At 36.8% G+C, this 15,946-nt stretch overlaps 1 protein-coding gene and 1 pseudogene across 3 annotated transcripts in view; both read left to right on the forward strand.

The window, feature by feature from the left end:
• Nucleotides 1–2,088: 2,088 nt before the first annotated feature.
• The window catches only part of LOC113928569 (protocadherin gamma-C4), a 340,355-nt gene continuing 326,497 nt past the window's right edge, over nt 2,089–15,946 (forward strand). The window contains exon 1 of one of the 3 annotated variants that reach the window (XM_035727479.1): nt 2,089–4,984. In XM_035727479.1, coding sequence (XP_035583372.1) covers nt 2,704–4,984 — 2,281 coding nt within the window. In that variant the 5' untranslated portion in view covers nt 2,089–2,703. The remainder of the gene's footprint in view (nt 4,985–15,946) is intronic. The other 2 variants (XM_035727480.1, XM_035727474.1) reach the window with 2 other exon arrangements.
• Nucleotides 13,853–15,940, forward strand: LOC118357002 (annotated as a pseudogene).

The raw sequence follows: 15,946 nt of genomic DNA on the forward strand, positions 1-15,946 counted from the left end.
TCCTCCATGCAGGTAAAACATAATAGATTTTCTTTCTAAGTTTAGCAATTTTGGGGGGGAATAATCCATGATGTAAGACCGCCCTCTTAAGTCGTCTTTCTTGGTTTTAACTTTACACCCTAATAACATTTCAAAAGATCCATACATAGATATCTTTTTCTCCAATAATCAAGGCTACAAGGAATTCATAATATGTGTCACTTATTTTTTTTTTTACCTAATTAATGATCTCAACAAAGCACCACTGATTTCCCTTCCAATTTCTAAGTTTTGTAAGCACCTCTTTTTCCTGGTGTCTATCTCTAAAGGAAGACAGACCGTTTTAAAGACTCTTATATTAAGTGCAGACTTGAACGTAAATATTTCACCTATGATATCTCTGTAACCAAGTCAAGGCTGAAGTTTGGATCTGAATTATCTAAAGAGTTGTTCACTGCTCCAATTCCACTTATGTGGATAGGAGAATAGATTCTGGAGCCACACTAACAGTTTGAATCCTAGCTTTGCCATTTCATATGGTGTGTGATTATGGGCAGGTTATTTAAACTCTCTATACCTCAATTTCTTCCTCTATAAAATGTGGCTAATAAGAGTGTCCACCTCGTAGGATTGCTGGGGGATAAAATGAACTAATATGTGTAAATGCTTAGAATAATATCTAGCATATAGTTGCACATATGTGTTAATATTATCTAAATTTCACTTGCTTTGGATTGACAAAAGGAACGGAAAAGAGCTGATTTGCAACACTATTTTAATGTCAACATATAGCAATAAGTGAACAAAATATAGTTTGGTTTGAGTTTTGTTCTGAACACTTTAACTTGAATCTAACTAGAGCTTGGTTATTATAAGCAGTTTGCTCTTTGTTTTGCCCAGGGTATTTGTTTTCCATTTATATATAAAATAATATTTTTGCTTTTTGCTCTTTTCAGTGTTTCATCATTTTTTATTTCACTTAATGATCATATATATTGTATTCTCCTCTGATTTGCTTTAAATGTGAAAGAATTCTAAAGTGTATTAATGTTATTATTACCATTGCTATGTCTCTTATAGGAATTAATTACTAGAACTAGAATCAAAGTAAATTTAATTGAATAGTACTTAGCATGTATTATACTCTCTGAGAATTCTATGTTTATTTTTAGGCATGTTCATGGCTGAATATATGATCTGGCAATAATCTTCTTATATAAAGAGAAACATGATCATTAGAATGGATTAATTTATTTATTCATTTGACATTTTTGAATGACTACCATAATCCAAGCTCCTTTCAAGAATATTTTTTCTAATACTTTCTGTCACTCAGAATTTAAATATTAACATGCTTTTAAAATAATTCATTCAACATGAATTATAATTTATTAAGTCAGTTAAGTAAATAAATAAAATGCCAAGATATTTAAGAAGGGAAAATCCTGTATGTGCCAAAATAAGTGGTACTCCACTCAATATACTAATTGTAACCAATAAACTGCTTAACTGTATCTCAGTTAACTTACTATATCAGGGCAATCACAATAGCTGCACACTGTGCTGGAATTCATTTTATAAATAAGTCTCTCCTCTTTATGATATATGAATAGACAAGGCCTGAGGCACCCTTTGCTCACAGATTAAAATGCTTTAAATCAGGGCTTCTTATTTGGCCCAAATCAGCTGGTTGAAGAATATTGTATCTGGGATATAAAGGATGAATATAGTACGAAGTAAACTTATTATAAAATAGAGATATCTATCTAAGTAAGTTTAAGCTTAAAGCCTTTACCTTAACAAAATTTAATGATTTTTACTCACTTGACTTTGTCTTTATATTATTCTGATAATAGTCAAGTAATCAAGTCCTATCACCCTCTGAGCTTCAGTTTCCTTATCTGTAAAACCCCTTTCATTTCTTATCCAGGTCTGAGGATCTGACTCTAGTACTGTTTGATTTCCTTTTAAAATTAATGTGAGTTCACACTGTAAAAGGACTTATAACAAAGCAAAATGCCTCTTCATTTATACTACTTTTTGTACAGCAGTGTAGGGACACAGAAACTTCCCTTTGAAAAATAGTCTCCCTGAGACCACGTGACACCAAACACCTTAACAAACTTTTGCATAATCATAAATTCCTCACATACTTGGAAATAAACAAATATTAACTATTATGAATTATAATTTTATAAGAGTTTATCTCCCCTGGTTAGATTACGTAAAGGGGAAATGGAGTTCTTTGAAGTTCCAATGATTAGAGTGTGGGGAGACCAGGGTATCCTCTCGCATTGTGCTCACAATTACTCTAGCTCATGCAATATAATGTGTAACCTTATAAATAATGCAATTTAATGGAATAAAAAAGTTTGTGAAAGTTCTAAACACTTTAAAAAATAGCTTACATTTTGGACACTACCAAAATATGCTTTGACTTGAGAATATTAATTTCTCAATCGAGACGCAGGGTGGCGCTGCAGGCTAAGATTGTGAATAAAGAGCCCTAAAAAGCTCGCGCACTCCTTTGTTGCAAAAAGGAATCAAAAATACACGCGAGGAGCTTTGCCAGCCGTGCTGGGTTACCAGCGAGTTTGGACTGAGCTATACTAAACGAATTTAAGATTAAAGGCAACTTTGTGAGGACTCTAACAAACAAGAAATCAGAATTTTGTATCTCTGTGAGTGCTAGAAGGGATTGGATGTAAGCACCGGGTCTCCAACATGGAGACGCTAGAGAGAATTCAACCAAACAGGCAAGTGATGGTCTTTATTTTGATGGTGTTCTTTTCTCAGGCTCTTGCTGAGCCTATTCGTTATTCTGTGATGGAAGAAACAGAGAGTGGCTTCTTTGTAGCCCATCTGACCAAGGATCTGGGCCTGGAAATTGGGGAACTGGCCGCCCGGTCGGCCCGGGTGGTGTCTGACGATGACAAACAGCGCTTGCAGCTGGATCGTCAGACTGGAGATTTGCTTTTGAGGGAGAAACTAGACCGGGAAGAGCTATGTGGCCCTATTGAACCGTGTGTACTGCATTTCCAAGTGTTCCTAGAAACGCCGGTTCAATTTTTTGAAGGAGAATTATCAATTCAGGACGTAAATGACCACTCCCCAGTATTCCCGACTGGGGAAATGCTCTTGAAAATACCGGAAAACAGCCAGCCAGGGACTCTGTTTCCGTTGAAATTAGCTCAGGATTTGGATGTGGGCAGCAACGGTCTTCAAAAATACACTATCAGCCCCAATTCTCATTTTCATGTTCTAACTCGAAATCATAGTGAAGGCAAGAAATACCCAGATTTGGTGCAGGACAAACCGCTGGATCGAGAAGAGCAGCCTGAGTTCAGCTTAACCCTCACGGCACTGGATGGTGGGTCTCCACCTAAGTCTGGCACCATCACAGTGCGAATCCTGATCATGGACGTCAATGACAATGCTCCAGAGTTTGTGCACACCCCATATGAAGTGCAGGTCTTGGAAAACAACCCCCTAGACTCCCCAGTACTTAGTGTCTCAGCTAGAGATGTAGATGCTGGAAACTTCGGGAGTGTTTCCTATGGCTTGTTCCAAGCATCAGATGAAATTAAACAAACTTTCTCAATAAATGAAGTCACAGGAGAAATCCGACTGACAAAGAAACTGGATTTTGAACAAATTAAATCTTACCACGTGGAAATTGAGGCTATAGACGGAGGAGGCCTTTCTGGAAAAGGCACTGTATTCATAGATGTGGTGGATGTGAACGACAACGCCCCTGAACTTACCATATCTTCACTCATCAGCTCCGTCCCAGAAAATGCTCCTGAGACTGTAGTCTCTATCTTCAGAATTCGAGATCGAGACTCTGGAGACAATGGAAAGATGATTTGCTCTATACCAGATAATCTGCCCTTCCTTCTGAAACCGACTTTCAAGAACTTTTACACCCTAGTTACGGAGAGACCACTGGACAGAGAGAGCCAGGCCGAGTACAACATCACCATCACCGTCACCGACCTGGGGACCCCCAGGCTGAAAACCCAGCACAACATAACGGTGACGGTCTCCGACGTCAATGACAACGCCCCGGCCTTCAGCCAAGCCGCCTACACCCTGCGGGTGCGCGAGAACAACAGCCCCGCCCTGCACATCGGCAGCGTGAGCGCCACGGACAGAGACTCGGGCGCCAACGCGCAGGTCACCTACTCGCTGCTGCCGCCCCAGGACCCGCAGCTGCCGCTGGCCTCGCTGGTGTCCATCAACGCGGACAACGGGCAGCTGTTCGCGCTCAGGTCCCTGGATTTCGAGGCGCTGCGGGCGTTCGAGTTCCGCGTGGGCGCGGCCGACCGCGGCTCGCCGGCGCTCAGCAGCCAGGCGCTGGTGCGCGTGCTGGTGGTGGACGACAACGACAACTCGCCCTTCGTGCTGTACCCGCTGCAGAACGGCTCCGCGCCCTGCACCGAGCTGGTGCCCAGGGCGGCCGAGGCGGGCTACCTGGTGACCAAGGTGGTGGCGGTGGACGGCGACTCGGGCCAGAACGCCTGGCTGTCGTACCAGCTGCTCAAGGCCACGGAGCCCGGGCTGTTCGGCGTGTGGGCGCACAGCGGCGAGGTGCGCACGGCCAGGCTGCTGAGCGAGCGCGACGCCGTCAAGCACAGGCTGGTGGTGCTGGTCAAGGACAATGGCGAGCCGCCGCTGTCGGCCAGCGTCACGCTGCACGTGCTGCTGGTGGACGGCTTCTCGCAGCCCTACCTGCCGCTCCCGGACGCGGCGGCGGCCGAGGCCCGCGCCGACCCGCTCACCGTCTACCTGGTGGTCGCCTTGGCGTCGGTGTCGTCGCTCTTCCTGTTCTCGGTGCTGGTGTTCGTGGCGGTGCGGCTGTGCAGGAGGAGCCGGGCGGCGTCGGGGGGCGGCTGCTCGGTGCCCGAGGGCCCCTTTCCGGGCCACCTGGTGGACGTCAGCGGCGCGGGGACCCTGTCCCACAGCTACCAGTATGACGTGTGTCTGACGGGAGTTCCTAGGACTGGTGAGTTCAAATTCCTCAAGCCGGTATTTCCCAGCCTCTTGATTGAGGACACTGAGAGAGAAATTCAAGAAAACCCCAACTGCAGGAATAGCTTTGTATTCAGTTGAAGAGTGTATTTGGTCAAGTAAGCCTCTCCTTAATTTTGGCAAACCGAACTCCCATTGCAATTCCTTTCTTTTAAGAAATTTTGTTGTCTATATATGTATATCTCTATTCCAAACTTATGCATGTCCCTGATTGGGCTAAATTTCCCTCCTTCTATTAATATTCACTGGACTTAGCATTTTCAGTTACACTGGTTATGGAGTATGTATATTCTCTATATTTGACCTTCTCTTGGTGATTAATCTTTCCATAACCATAAATTACTCAAGTAGTTTAAGAAATTTTTATTTAAATCAACTCCTTACTGTCTTAAAGCTTTTGTGTAATTGTGCATTTCTATATGTTTGTGGTGTTTGTTTCTACCATTAGCTTTACCTTTGGGGTGTTTGAAATTCCTTTAGCTACCTGGGCCTTTTTGACTGTTCTCCAGGCTATCCCCCTGAAAAGCCATCAGCATATAACTTAACCTACTTGTTTCTCTGAAATTGTACATAAACATGCACTTTGATTAAAATATTAAGACACTAAAATTGTGACTTCCTATTGTGAACACCATACTTGCTAGAATTTAAAAAATGTATATGATTGCTACTTATCTAGCATACTGTATGTGTTCCATAATTATTAATATTAAATTTAAAAAAATTATTCTCATTTATAAGTAATAATGAAAATTTCTATAATTTGGCACACTCACTAACCAAAACTAAGTCACTGCTTGGTAAAATCCTTTAAGACAATTTCAGAACCTTAAATAAACCTTAAATCCTTTCAAAGAATTCAAGATATGAAGGATATCATATCTTCCTTGTCCTTCCTTTTGCCCTATAAATAGAAGTTCAAGTGTAATTTAATGTATATGTTTCTTTTGGTTTTCTTGCAGCTTCTCCCCACCTTTCAAAAGAGTCAGAGAATTTCTTCTGAGTTTCAATTATTCTATTCAGGCCTATTCAAGGTTATTGGTGATAGGAGATTTTCACTTTAAATTACTTTGCAGACGTGAACATCCTTTATCAACAAGATGTTTTATTTTTGATGTCCAAGTTATCTTCTGTTCAATGTAGCTCTGAGGTATTTTATGTAAATTTACTTTATCAATTATGCTAAACTTTCATTTATAAGAAATGAGCATTATTTTGTCATTTTGGACAATAGAATAGAAATAGGAATTAAATAAGAAATCTGAAGTATAATTGTTTTATGTTGTGTTCAATAAGCAAAGTAAGCTGATCATGTGGTTTCCAACTAAATACATATGGATATAAGTGTAAAACCTCTTAGTTGAACTTTTGGCACAATGTGAGCAATTGAAGAGCTTGCTTTATAATCTAAATATTTATTTTTAAATCTCAAGGGTCATCCTATTGGAATTTAATTGTTTGTACTTACCCCTGAATTACTTTTTTTTGTGCTAAGGATATAATAATGACATAAATAAGGAAAATTACTGGTTAAGTTATTCTTGAAACATAACTTTTAGCCTTCGTCCAGCCTAAAAATTGAAATGAGAAAGTGATAAAAATGAGAACAAAATTAAACACTTAATATATACTATATATATATATATACTTAAATAAACCTTAAATCCTTTCAAAGGATTCAAGATATGAAAGACATCATATCTTCCTTGTCCTTCCTTTTGCCCTATAAATAGAAGTTCAAGTGTAATTTAATGTACATGTTTCTTTTGGTTTTATATATTTATAGACATAAATAGTATATATATAGACAAAAATATGGTAGTCAACTTTAATGACTACTCCATTTCCTAGCTATTTAAATGAATAACTTTTATATATGATGATGAGAAATCTTATTGAAGTTTTCACCAGTATATTTCAACATTATGAAAATCCAAGTCCCCCTTTTTTTATGTCAGAAAAGTTGTTTGTATAATTGCCCAAATGAGACTGGCCAAATAAACACCCAAACCCACCTTTATGAATTTCTGTGTAAATTTGTGAATTACTTTGTGTATTATTTTATTGATTACTGTGTGTAATTCATAAAGCACAGGTCATTCCTTACACCAGGCTTTGGTGTAGAATGGATCAATATTTTGAAATTCAATAAGTAGAATTTAATAGTAAGTGTGATCCAAAAAACTTCCACAAAATGCATACTTTATGAAAAATCGGCCAGTTCTATTGTTGCAAAACAAAAATAAAGAATGGAGGCCAAATATTTTGATAATAACGCTCATTTCAATCCTATGTTTTCTCACATGCTTCTTTTAGAAGTACATCTTCCCAGTTTTAGTGAAAAATAATTGAAATACATCACTGTGTAAATTTAAGGTGTACAGCATTATGCTTTGAATTACATATATTGTGAAATAACTTCCACACACAATAGGTTTAGCTAACATCCATCTTTTATATACATCTTTTACAATTCCTTTATTATTTTAGGCACAGCATATAGTGAGTTGAACATATGCTGTTTGGGGGGCAGAACTTTTACTAAAGGCACTGTAAGGCCCACATCACTTCAAAACCCACCTCTTCCTTTACTACTGAAAGTTGCAAAATACAGATTTTAAGCAGGCTGAGGTTAAAACTTATGTAGTTGTTTGGTGGAAGTCTGCTTCCAGGTAGAATGGATGGATTACCTAATAGCAGAAACAACCATAAAAACTTGTTAAAATTCAGAAATTATCTGTTTGAAGCAACAGACAGCGGATGATATAATAAGAACTCAAAGGGATGGAGTGCCTGGGTGGCTCAGTCGTTAAGCATCTGCCTTCAGCTGGGGTCATGGTCCCAGGGTCCTGGGATAGAGCCCTGCATCAGGTTCCCTGCTCCAAAGGAGGCCTGCTTCTCCCTCTCCCACTCCCCCTGCTTGTGTTCCTTTTCTCGCTGTGTCTCTCTGTCAAATAAATAAATAAAATCTTAAAAAAAGAAAAAGAACTCAAATGGCTAAGATTTCTTGGAGTTGTGAACTGACTTTTACAGTCAGTTTGCCCTGAGGAACTCTGCTAAGTCTTAGAACAGACAAAAGGCTCCTGCTGCAGGCTAGAGCAACTTCAGTAGCCTTTGGCAGACTGGAAGATTCAAGCCCATGGCCAATTTTTCCCCTCAAGATACTTGTCAAACTCAGGGACATTCCAGGGAAGAAGACTAAAAGCCTAAGTAAAAAAAAAATCTCTGAACAGCAGAGTCAGTTTTGATAGTCTTGATACATAAAAATTAGGGTTTAGAACCTGTCATGGGAAGGGACTGTGGAAAATAAACTAAGTTCTCAACTGATCATTCTGGAGCATTAGGTGCTTATCAGGACTGCAAAGCACCTTGACTAAGCACAGTGCCTGTTTGGATTAATGAAATTTGATGAGACATGTCTCTATCAAGTTAACAGAGGAAACGGTGAACTCTTTTTGGAAAAAAATAATATCATCTGGATCCTGGAGAGCTTTTTACATAAATATTCCATATTCAATAAAAAAACTACTAGTCACACATACAAAAAAAAAAAAAAAACTGGTTAACATGAATAAAACCTAGAGAAAAAAAAACCAGACAATACAAATGACCCAAAGAAGAAACAAATACTAAAATTTACTGACAGTGATGTTAAAATAAGTGTGACTAATAGGTTACAAATAAAGAATAGAGAAAAGAAATAAAAGAGAATTTCACTAGAGAATTGAAATTTAAAATGGAAATTCATTATAGAACTGAAAAAAATAAAATCTGGAATTAAAAACGATTTAGGTCGTTTATGACTTAGTAGACATAAAGGAATACAGGATTAGTGAATGCAAGACAAACCAATATAAAATATCCAAATAGAAGCATAGGAGAAAATAATGAAAAATACAGAAAAGAACATTAGTGACATGTGGGATATAATGAAAAACTCTAACATACATATGACTGTAATCCTAAAAGGAGAGGAGATACTAGGAATAGAGAATAAGCAATGTTTGAAGAGAGAATGACCAAGAATTTTCCAAAATTTGTGAAAATCCTTCACCACTCAAGATGCTTGGGGAAACCAAATCAAGAGAAATAAAATACAAAGTACACCTAGACATATCATAGGAAAGATGCTGAAGACCAGAGTCAAAGAGAAACCTTAAAAGCAACTACCAAAAAATGACACATTACTCTTAAAGGAGCAACAATAAAATGGAGAGCTGACTTTTCCACAGAAATCATGAAACCAAAGGGCCAAGAAATGATGCCTTTAAGGTCATGGGGAAAAAAACAGACTAGCAATCTTATATTACCAGAAAATATATATTTCAAAAATACAGTTTTCAAACAAAAACCAAGAGAATTAATCACAGTCACATCTGCACTAAAAGAAATCCTTTTAGTGGAATTCACTGGGCAGAGGGAAAACAGTCCTAAAGGAATCAGACTTGCAGGAAGAAATGAACAGCAACAGGAAGGGTAAATATAAATTAATATTGACTATAGAAGGCAAAAATAGTAGTTTCTTAAAAGATTTAAAATATATATAAAGTTTAAATTCATGACAATAATAATGTAAAAGGAAGATGGTATAGATACAGTTAATGAGTTTTAAGCATTATCATGGAAATAGTAAAATTAAAAAAATTGTTATACTCTTGTAGATCAAAGATGCATGCTTTAATCTGTAGAATAATTACTACAAGATTAACTAAAACACTAATTGAAGGAAAATGAAAAATAACATATATCTGAATAATCCAAAAAAGAATGATACTTTAGAGACAAATAAAAAAAGATGGTAAATATTAATGAAGAATTATCAAATATTACATTGTGATTAGGTTAAATGATCCCATTAAACAACCAAAAATTTTCAGGCTAAGTATAAGAAAAGTTCAACTATTGTATATGCCATCATAAATATGTGTTTTTGTGTGAGATACACAAAAAGGTTGAAAGTTAAAAAAATAGGAAAAGATATAATACAGACACTAACCAAAATAAACCTAGTGTAGCTGTATTCATGTAAGACAAAGGAGACTTTGAGGAAAGATGCATTACATGTATAGAGATAAAAGAGATGTTTCATAATGATAAAGAAGTAAATCCACCAGTATTATATCAGTTCTGAGCCTGAATATATGCTCATAAGAATTACAAAATATATAAAGTTAAACTGAGAGAATAGAAATGAAAAATAGACAAATCCACCGTCATAGCAGACTTAATACAACTCTCTTGATTCCTGAGAGAATAAGAAGACATATACACACAAACACTAAGAATATTAAAAATCTGAGCAACACAATAATCATATTGGAATAAACTGACATACACAGCACACTGGAGAATACATGATATTTAACGTGCATATGAAATATATAAAAATTATCCATATTCTGGTCAAAAACAAACCTCAAAAATTTTAAAAAAAATTGAAATGACTCAGAGTATGCTTTTTGACATTGGAATTAAGACAATTAATTCTGGCTCAGTCAGTTAAGTGTCTGACTCTTGATCTCAGCTCAGGTCTTCATCTCACAGTTGTGAGTTCAAGCTCCATGTTGGGCTCCATGCTGGATGTGGAGCCTACTTAAAATGAAATGAGATGAGGGGCACCTGGGTGGCTCAGTCGTTAAGCATCTGCCTTTGGCCCAGGTCATGATCTGAGTCCTGGGATCGAGCCTCCTGCTGGAGGCCTGCTTCTCCCTCTCCCACTCCCCCTGCTTGTGTTCCCTCTCTCACTGTCTCTCTCTCTGTGTCAAAAAATCAAATAAAATCTTTTAAAAAAGAAATGAAATGAAATTTAAAATAAAAATATAACAAGAAATCCCCAAATGCTTCAAAAGTAAATAATATAAGCCATGGGTCAAAGAAGATGTAATAGCAGAAATTTCCATATATTTTGAACTGGATAAAAATTAGGATTTGCTACATCCAAACAGGACCTAGAAGGAAATTTTAAAACTTTAAATGCACATGTTAGAAAAGAAAGATTAAAAATCACTAATCCAAGATTTCCTCTGAAGAAGCTAGAAAAAGAACAAATCAAATAAAGAAGGAAGAAAACATATAAACATAAATAGATGACAAATAAAACAGGAAATCAATAAAACTGAAAGTTAGCTCTTTGTAATGATTGATACAATTAAAAATTCTTATGGGGCACCTGGGTGGCTCCGTTGGTTAAGGGTTGGACTCTTTTTTTTTTAATTTTATTATGTTAATCACCATACATTACATCATTAGTTTTTGATGTCATGTTCCATGATTCATTGTTTGCGTATAACACCCAGTGCTCCATTCAATACGTGCCCTCTTTAATACCCGTCACCAGGCTAACCCATCCCCCCACCCCCTCCCCTCTAGAACCCTCATTTTGTTTCTCAGAGTCCATAGTCTCTCATGGTTCGTCACCCCCTCCTATTCCCCCCTTCATTTTTCCCTTCCTGCTATCTTCTTTTTTTTTTTTTTAACATTAAATGTATTATTTGTTTCAGAGGTACAGGTCTGTTATTCATCAGTCTTACACAATTCACAGAGCTCACCATAGCACATACCCTCCCCAATGTCTATCACCAGCCAGCCCATCCCTCCCACCCCCACCACTCCAGCAACCCTCAGTTTGTTTCCTGAGATTAAGAATTCCTCATGTCGGGCGCCTGGGTGGCTCAGTTGGTTAAGCAACTGCCTTCGGCTCAGGTCATGATCCTGGAGTCCCTGGATCGAGTCCCGCATCGGGCTCCCTGCTCAGCAGGGAGTCTGCTTCTCCCTCTGACCCTCCCCCCTCTCATGTGTTCTCTCTGTCTCAAATAAATAAATAAAATCTTTAAAAAAAAAAAAAAAAAAAAGAATTCCTCATGTCAGTGAGGTCATATGATACGTCTTTCTCTGATTGACTTATTTCGCTTAGAATAATACCCTCTAGTTCCATCCACGTCGTTGCAAACGGCAAGATTTTGTTTTTATGGTGGCTGCATAATATATATATGTATACACACACACACACACACACACACACACACATCACATCTTCTTTATCCATTCATCTGTTGATGGACATCTTGGCTCTTACCATAGTTTGGCTATTGTGGACATTGCTGCTATAAACATTGGGGTGCATGTGCCCCTTCGGATTACTGCATTTGTATCATTGGGGTAAATACCCAGTAGTGCAATTGCTGGGCCGTAGGGTAGCTCTATTTTCAACTTTTTGAGGAACCTCCATACTGTTTTTCAGAGTGGCTGCACCAGCTTGCATTCCCACCAACAGTGTAGGAGGGTTCCCCTTTCTCCGTATCCCCGCCAACATCTATCCTTTCCTGACTTGTTAATTTTAGCCATTCTGACTGGTGTGAGGTGGTATCTCATTGAGGTTTTGATTTGGATTTCCCTGATGCAGAGCGATGTGGAGTACTTTTTCATGTGTCTGTTGGCCATTTGGATGTCTTTGTTGGAAAAATGTCTGTTCATGTCTTCTGCCCATTTCTTGATTGGATTATTTGTTCTTTGGGTGTTGAGTTTGCTAAGTTCTTTATAGATTTTGGATACTAGAAGAGTTGGACTTTTGGTTTTGGCTCAGGTCATGATCTTGGGGTCGTTGTGCTCAGCCGCTAGTCTGCTTCAGATTCTTTCTATTTCTCCCTCCCTCTCTGCCCCTCCCCCGAAAAATAAATAAATAAATAAAATCTTAAAAAAAACTCTAGATAAGACTAATCAAAAAGGAAAAAAAACCACCAACTACCAATATCAGGAATGAAAAATGAACATCACTACCAATCCCATAGATATTAAAAAATAAAAAGGGATATTATGAGTCACTTTATGCCCAATAAATTTGACACTTTATGTAAAATGGAAAACATCTTTGAAAAACACAATATACTAAAACTGAAACAAGAAGAAATATAACATCTGATTAGGCATATCTATTAAGTAAATTAAACTTGTTACTAAAGAAACCTGGCCGCTCCAATTCACACTAGTGAATTCTTCCACAATACTTATGGAAGAACTAATACCAGTTTTTGCAGCCTTTTTCAGAGAATAGAAAAATAGGAAATGTTTCTCAAATCATTTGGGTGCTAGTGTAACTTCAATGGGTTATGACATCCAAACCTGAATAAGACATTATAAGAGAGGAAAAACAGAGGCCAATCTTATTTATAAATATAGATGGGAAAATTCTAAACAAAAGATCAGGAAATAAAATTCAGAAATATATAAAAAGGAAATAATAAATTATGAGAAAAATGTTATTTTAAGGATGCAAATTCAATTTAATATTTGAAAATTAATATTAGTCACAGGAACAGATGAAGAAAAATAGGATTATCTCAATAAATACAGAAAAAGTCATTTGATACAATTCAGCACACATTCATGGTAAAGTATTTAGCAAACTGAAAATAGAAGGGAACATTCAGACTGTATTTTAAAACCTACAGGAAAAATGATCTTTAATGGTAAATTATTGACATTTCCCTTAATAATCAAGAACGAGACAAGGATGCCTGCCTTTACTATTTCACTTAAGTATTATACTATAGGTCCTAACCAGTGGAATAAGGCAAAGAAAAAATAAAAGTCACAATGATTGAAAGGGGAGAAATAAGAATGTCTTTTTTTTAAAAAAAATGACATGATTGTATATATAAAAAGTCATAAAGAATCTATTGATGATTAGGATTAATAAATTAGGTTAGCTATTCCACTGGATATATGGTAGTATACAAATAGAAATTGTATTTCTGATAAAAACAAAAATCATAAAATTTAAGATTTTGAGTATTATTTACAATAGTTTAAAAAATATCAAATATCTAGAAACAAATCTAACAACATGTGTAAGACTTATGTACTGAAAAACTATAAAATATTGAGAAAAGTTAAAGTTCTAAAATAGAGGGATATATAATTTTCAATATTTGGAGGACTCAATGTTGGGAATATGTCAGTTCTCCCCAAGCACTCTATAGTTGGAATAAAATCCTAAACAAAATTTCAGCAGATTTCTTTGTGAAAATCGACAAGTCAAATCTGAAGTTTATATAGAAATAGAAAGGGACAATAAGAACCAAAACCATCTTGAAGAAAAAGAATAAAAGTGGAGGACTTTCTGTGCTTACGCCCCTGGCCGTGGCAGCTGGCGCGCTCTCAACGTGCAGAACGACGCCGGCGAGTTCGTGGACCTGCATGTACCGCGGAAATGCTCCGCCAGCAACCGCATCATCGGCGCCAAGGACCACGCGTCCATCCAGATGAACGAGGCCGAGGTTGAGAAGATGACAGGCAGTTTCAATGGACAGTTTAAAACCTACGCTGTGGGGCCATTCGCAGGACAGGTGAGCCAGATGACTCCATCCTCAAACTGGCCAACTCCAACATCGTTTCAAAGAACTTCTGAATGGAGAGGATCATGGATGTGGGGTATTTGTAAAGTGGAGGACTTACCTATCAGATAGTCAAGCCTATTAAAAAGATATAGTTATTAAGACAATATGGTATTGCAGGATAAATGAAGAGAAAAATGGAAAGAAGAGTCTTGAACAGACCAATGGTCACCTGATTTATAATAAATTGACACTTCAGAAACAATAGGGAATGGATCTTTTTTTCAATAGATAGTGCATTTGGATTTATGAAAAAATAATGTAACCCTAACCTCATTCATATGAAAAAAATCAAATTCAGGAAGATCATTGCTCTAAATATGAAAAGTAAAGCAACTGATTTAAAAATATATACAAGAATATTTTCATGATCTTGGGATATATGCAAAGATTTCCTAACCATAAATGAAAAGTATTGATAAATTAGACTAATGGTAAGAAGTTTTGTTCATCAAAGATAGCACAAGAGAGTGGAAATGCAAGCCATAGAGTGGGAGAAGATATTTGCAATACATACTTCTGAAAAAGTATACTCAGAATATATAAGGAACTTCTAATGATTGATAAGGAAAAAGGCAAATGTCCTTAAGAGACAAAAGACAAGTACTTCACAAGAATGTACCCTAATGGCCATTCATCATGTGAAAAAAGTGCTCAATTTAATCAGGGAGATGCTAATTAAAGTTACAATATGTTATCACTACACATTGATCAGAGTGGTTAAAATTAAAAGACAGTATCAAATGTTGACAAGGACATGGAGCAACTGGAACTGTCGTTTTTTGCTGGTTTCAGTAAAACCACATTTGTAAACTTTCTGCAATATCTGTTAAGGCTAAATATATGTGTTCATCTTTGCACACAGAAGTCTGACTTCTAGGAATATATTCAACATAAATGCTCACAGACACCAAAAGATATGTACAAGAATGTTGGTAGCAGTGCTATTCAAAATATCACCAAACTGGAACACCCCAATGTGCATCAACCGGGGAATAGATAAATAGTAGCACAGTCATACAATAGAATAATATAAAGCACTGAGAATAAAATAAATTAGGACAATATATAACAGATGGATTTTAAAAACATAATGTTGAGTAAAAGAAGCCAAACATAAAAGAGAAATACTACATAAGTCCATTTGCATAAAAGTTCAAAAAAAAGAAAAGAAAAAATCTATGATAATAGATGTCAGAAGTATGCTTACCTTTAGGGGAGAGAGTAATGACCAAACAAAAACAGAAGGGAGCTTCTAGGGTTTTGGTAACATTTTAGTTTTAGTTTAGTTTCTACTTATAGGACTGTGTTCACTTCCTGTAAAATGTATTGAGTTGTACACTTATCACTTGTACACCTTCTGATATGTTATATTTCAAAATAAAAATAACTTTTGTAAAATTGCAAACTTTTGTAAACATCGGTTAACACTTATTTCTTGAATGTAATCAAATAAGAAACCCAACAAGAGGTTTCTTCTCAAAATGTATTTTATGAAGAACACTAACATATCATTTAGTTTGTTCTGAAAAGTATTACTGCAC

Source organism: Zalophus californianus, chromosome 5 (assembly GCF_009762305.2).
Source record: "Zalophus californianus isolate mZalCal1 chromosome 5, mZalCal1.pri.v2, whole genome shotgun sequence".
Classification (NCBI taxonomy): Eukaryota; Metazoa; Chordata; class Mammalia; order Carnivora; family Otariidae; genus Zalophus; species Zalophus californianus.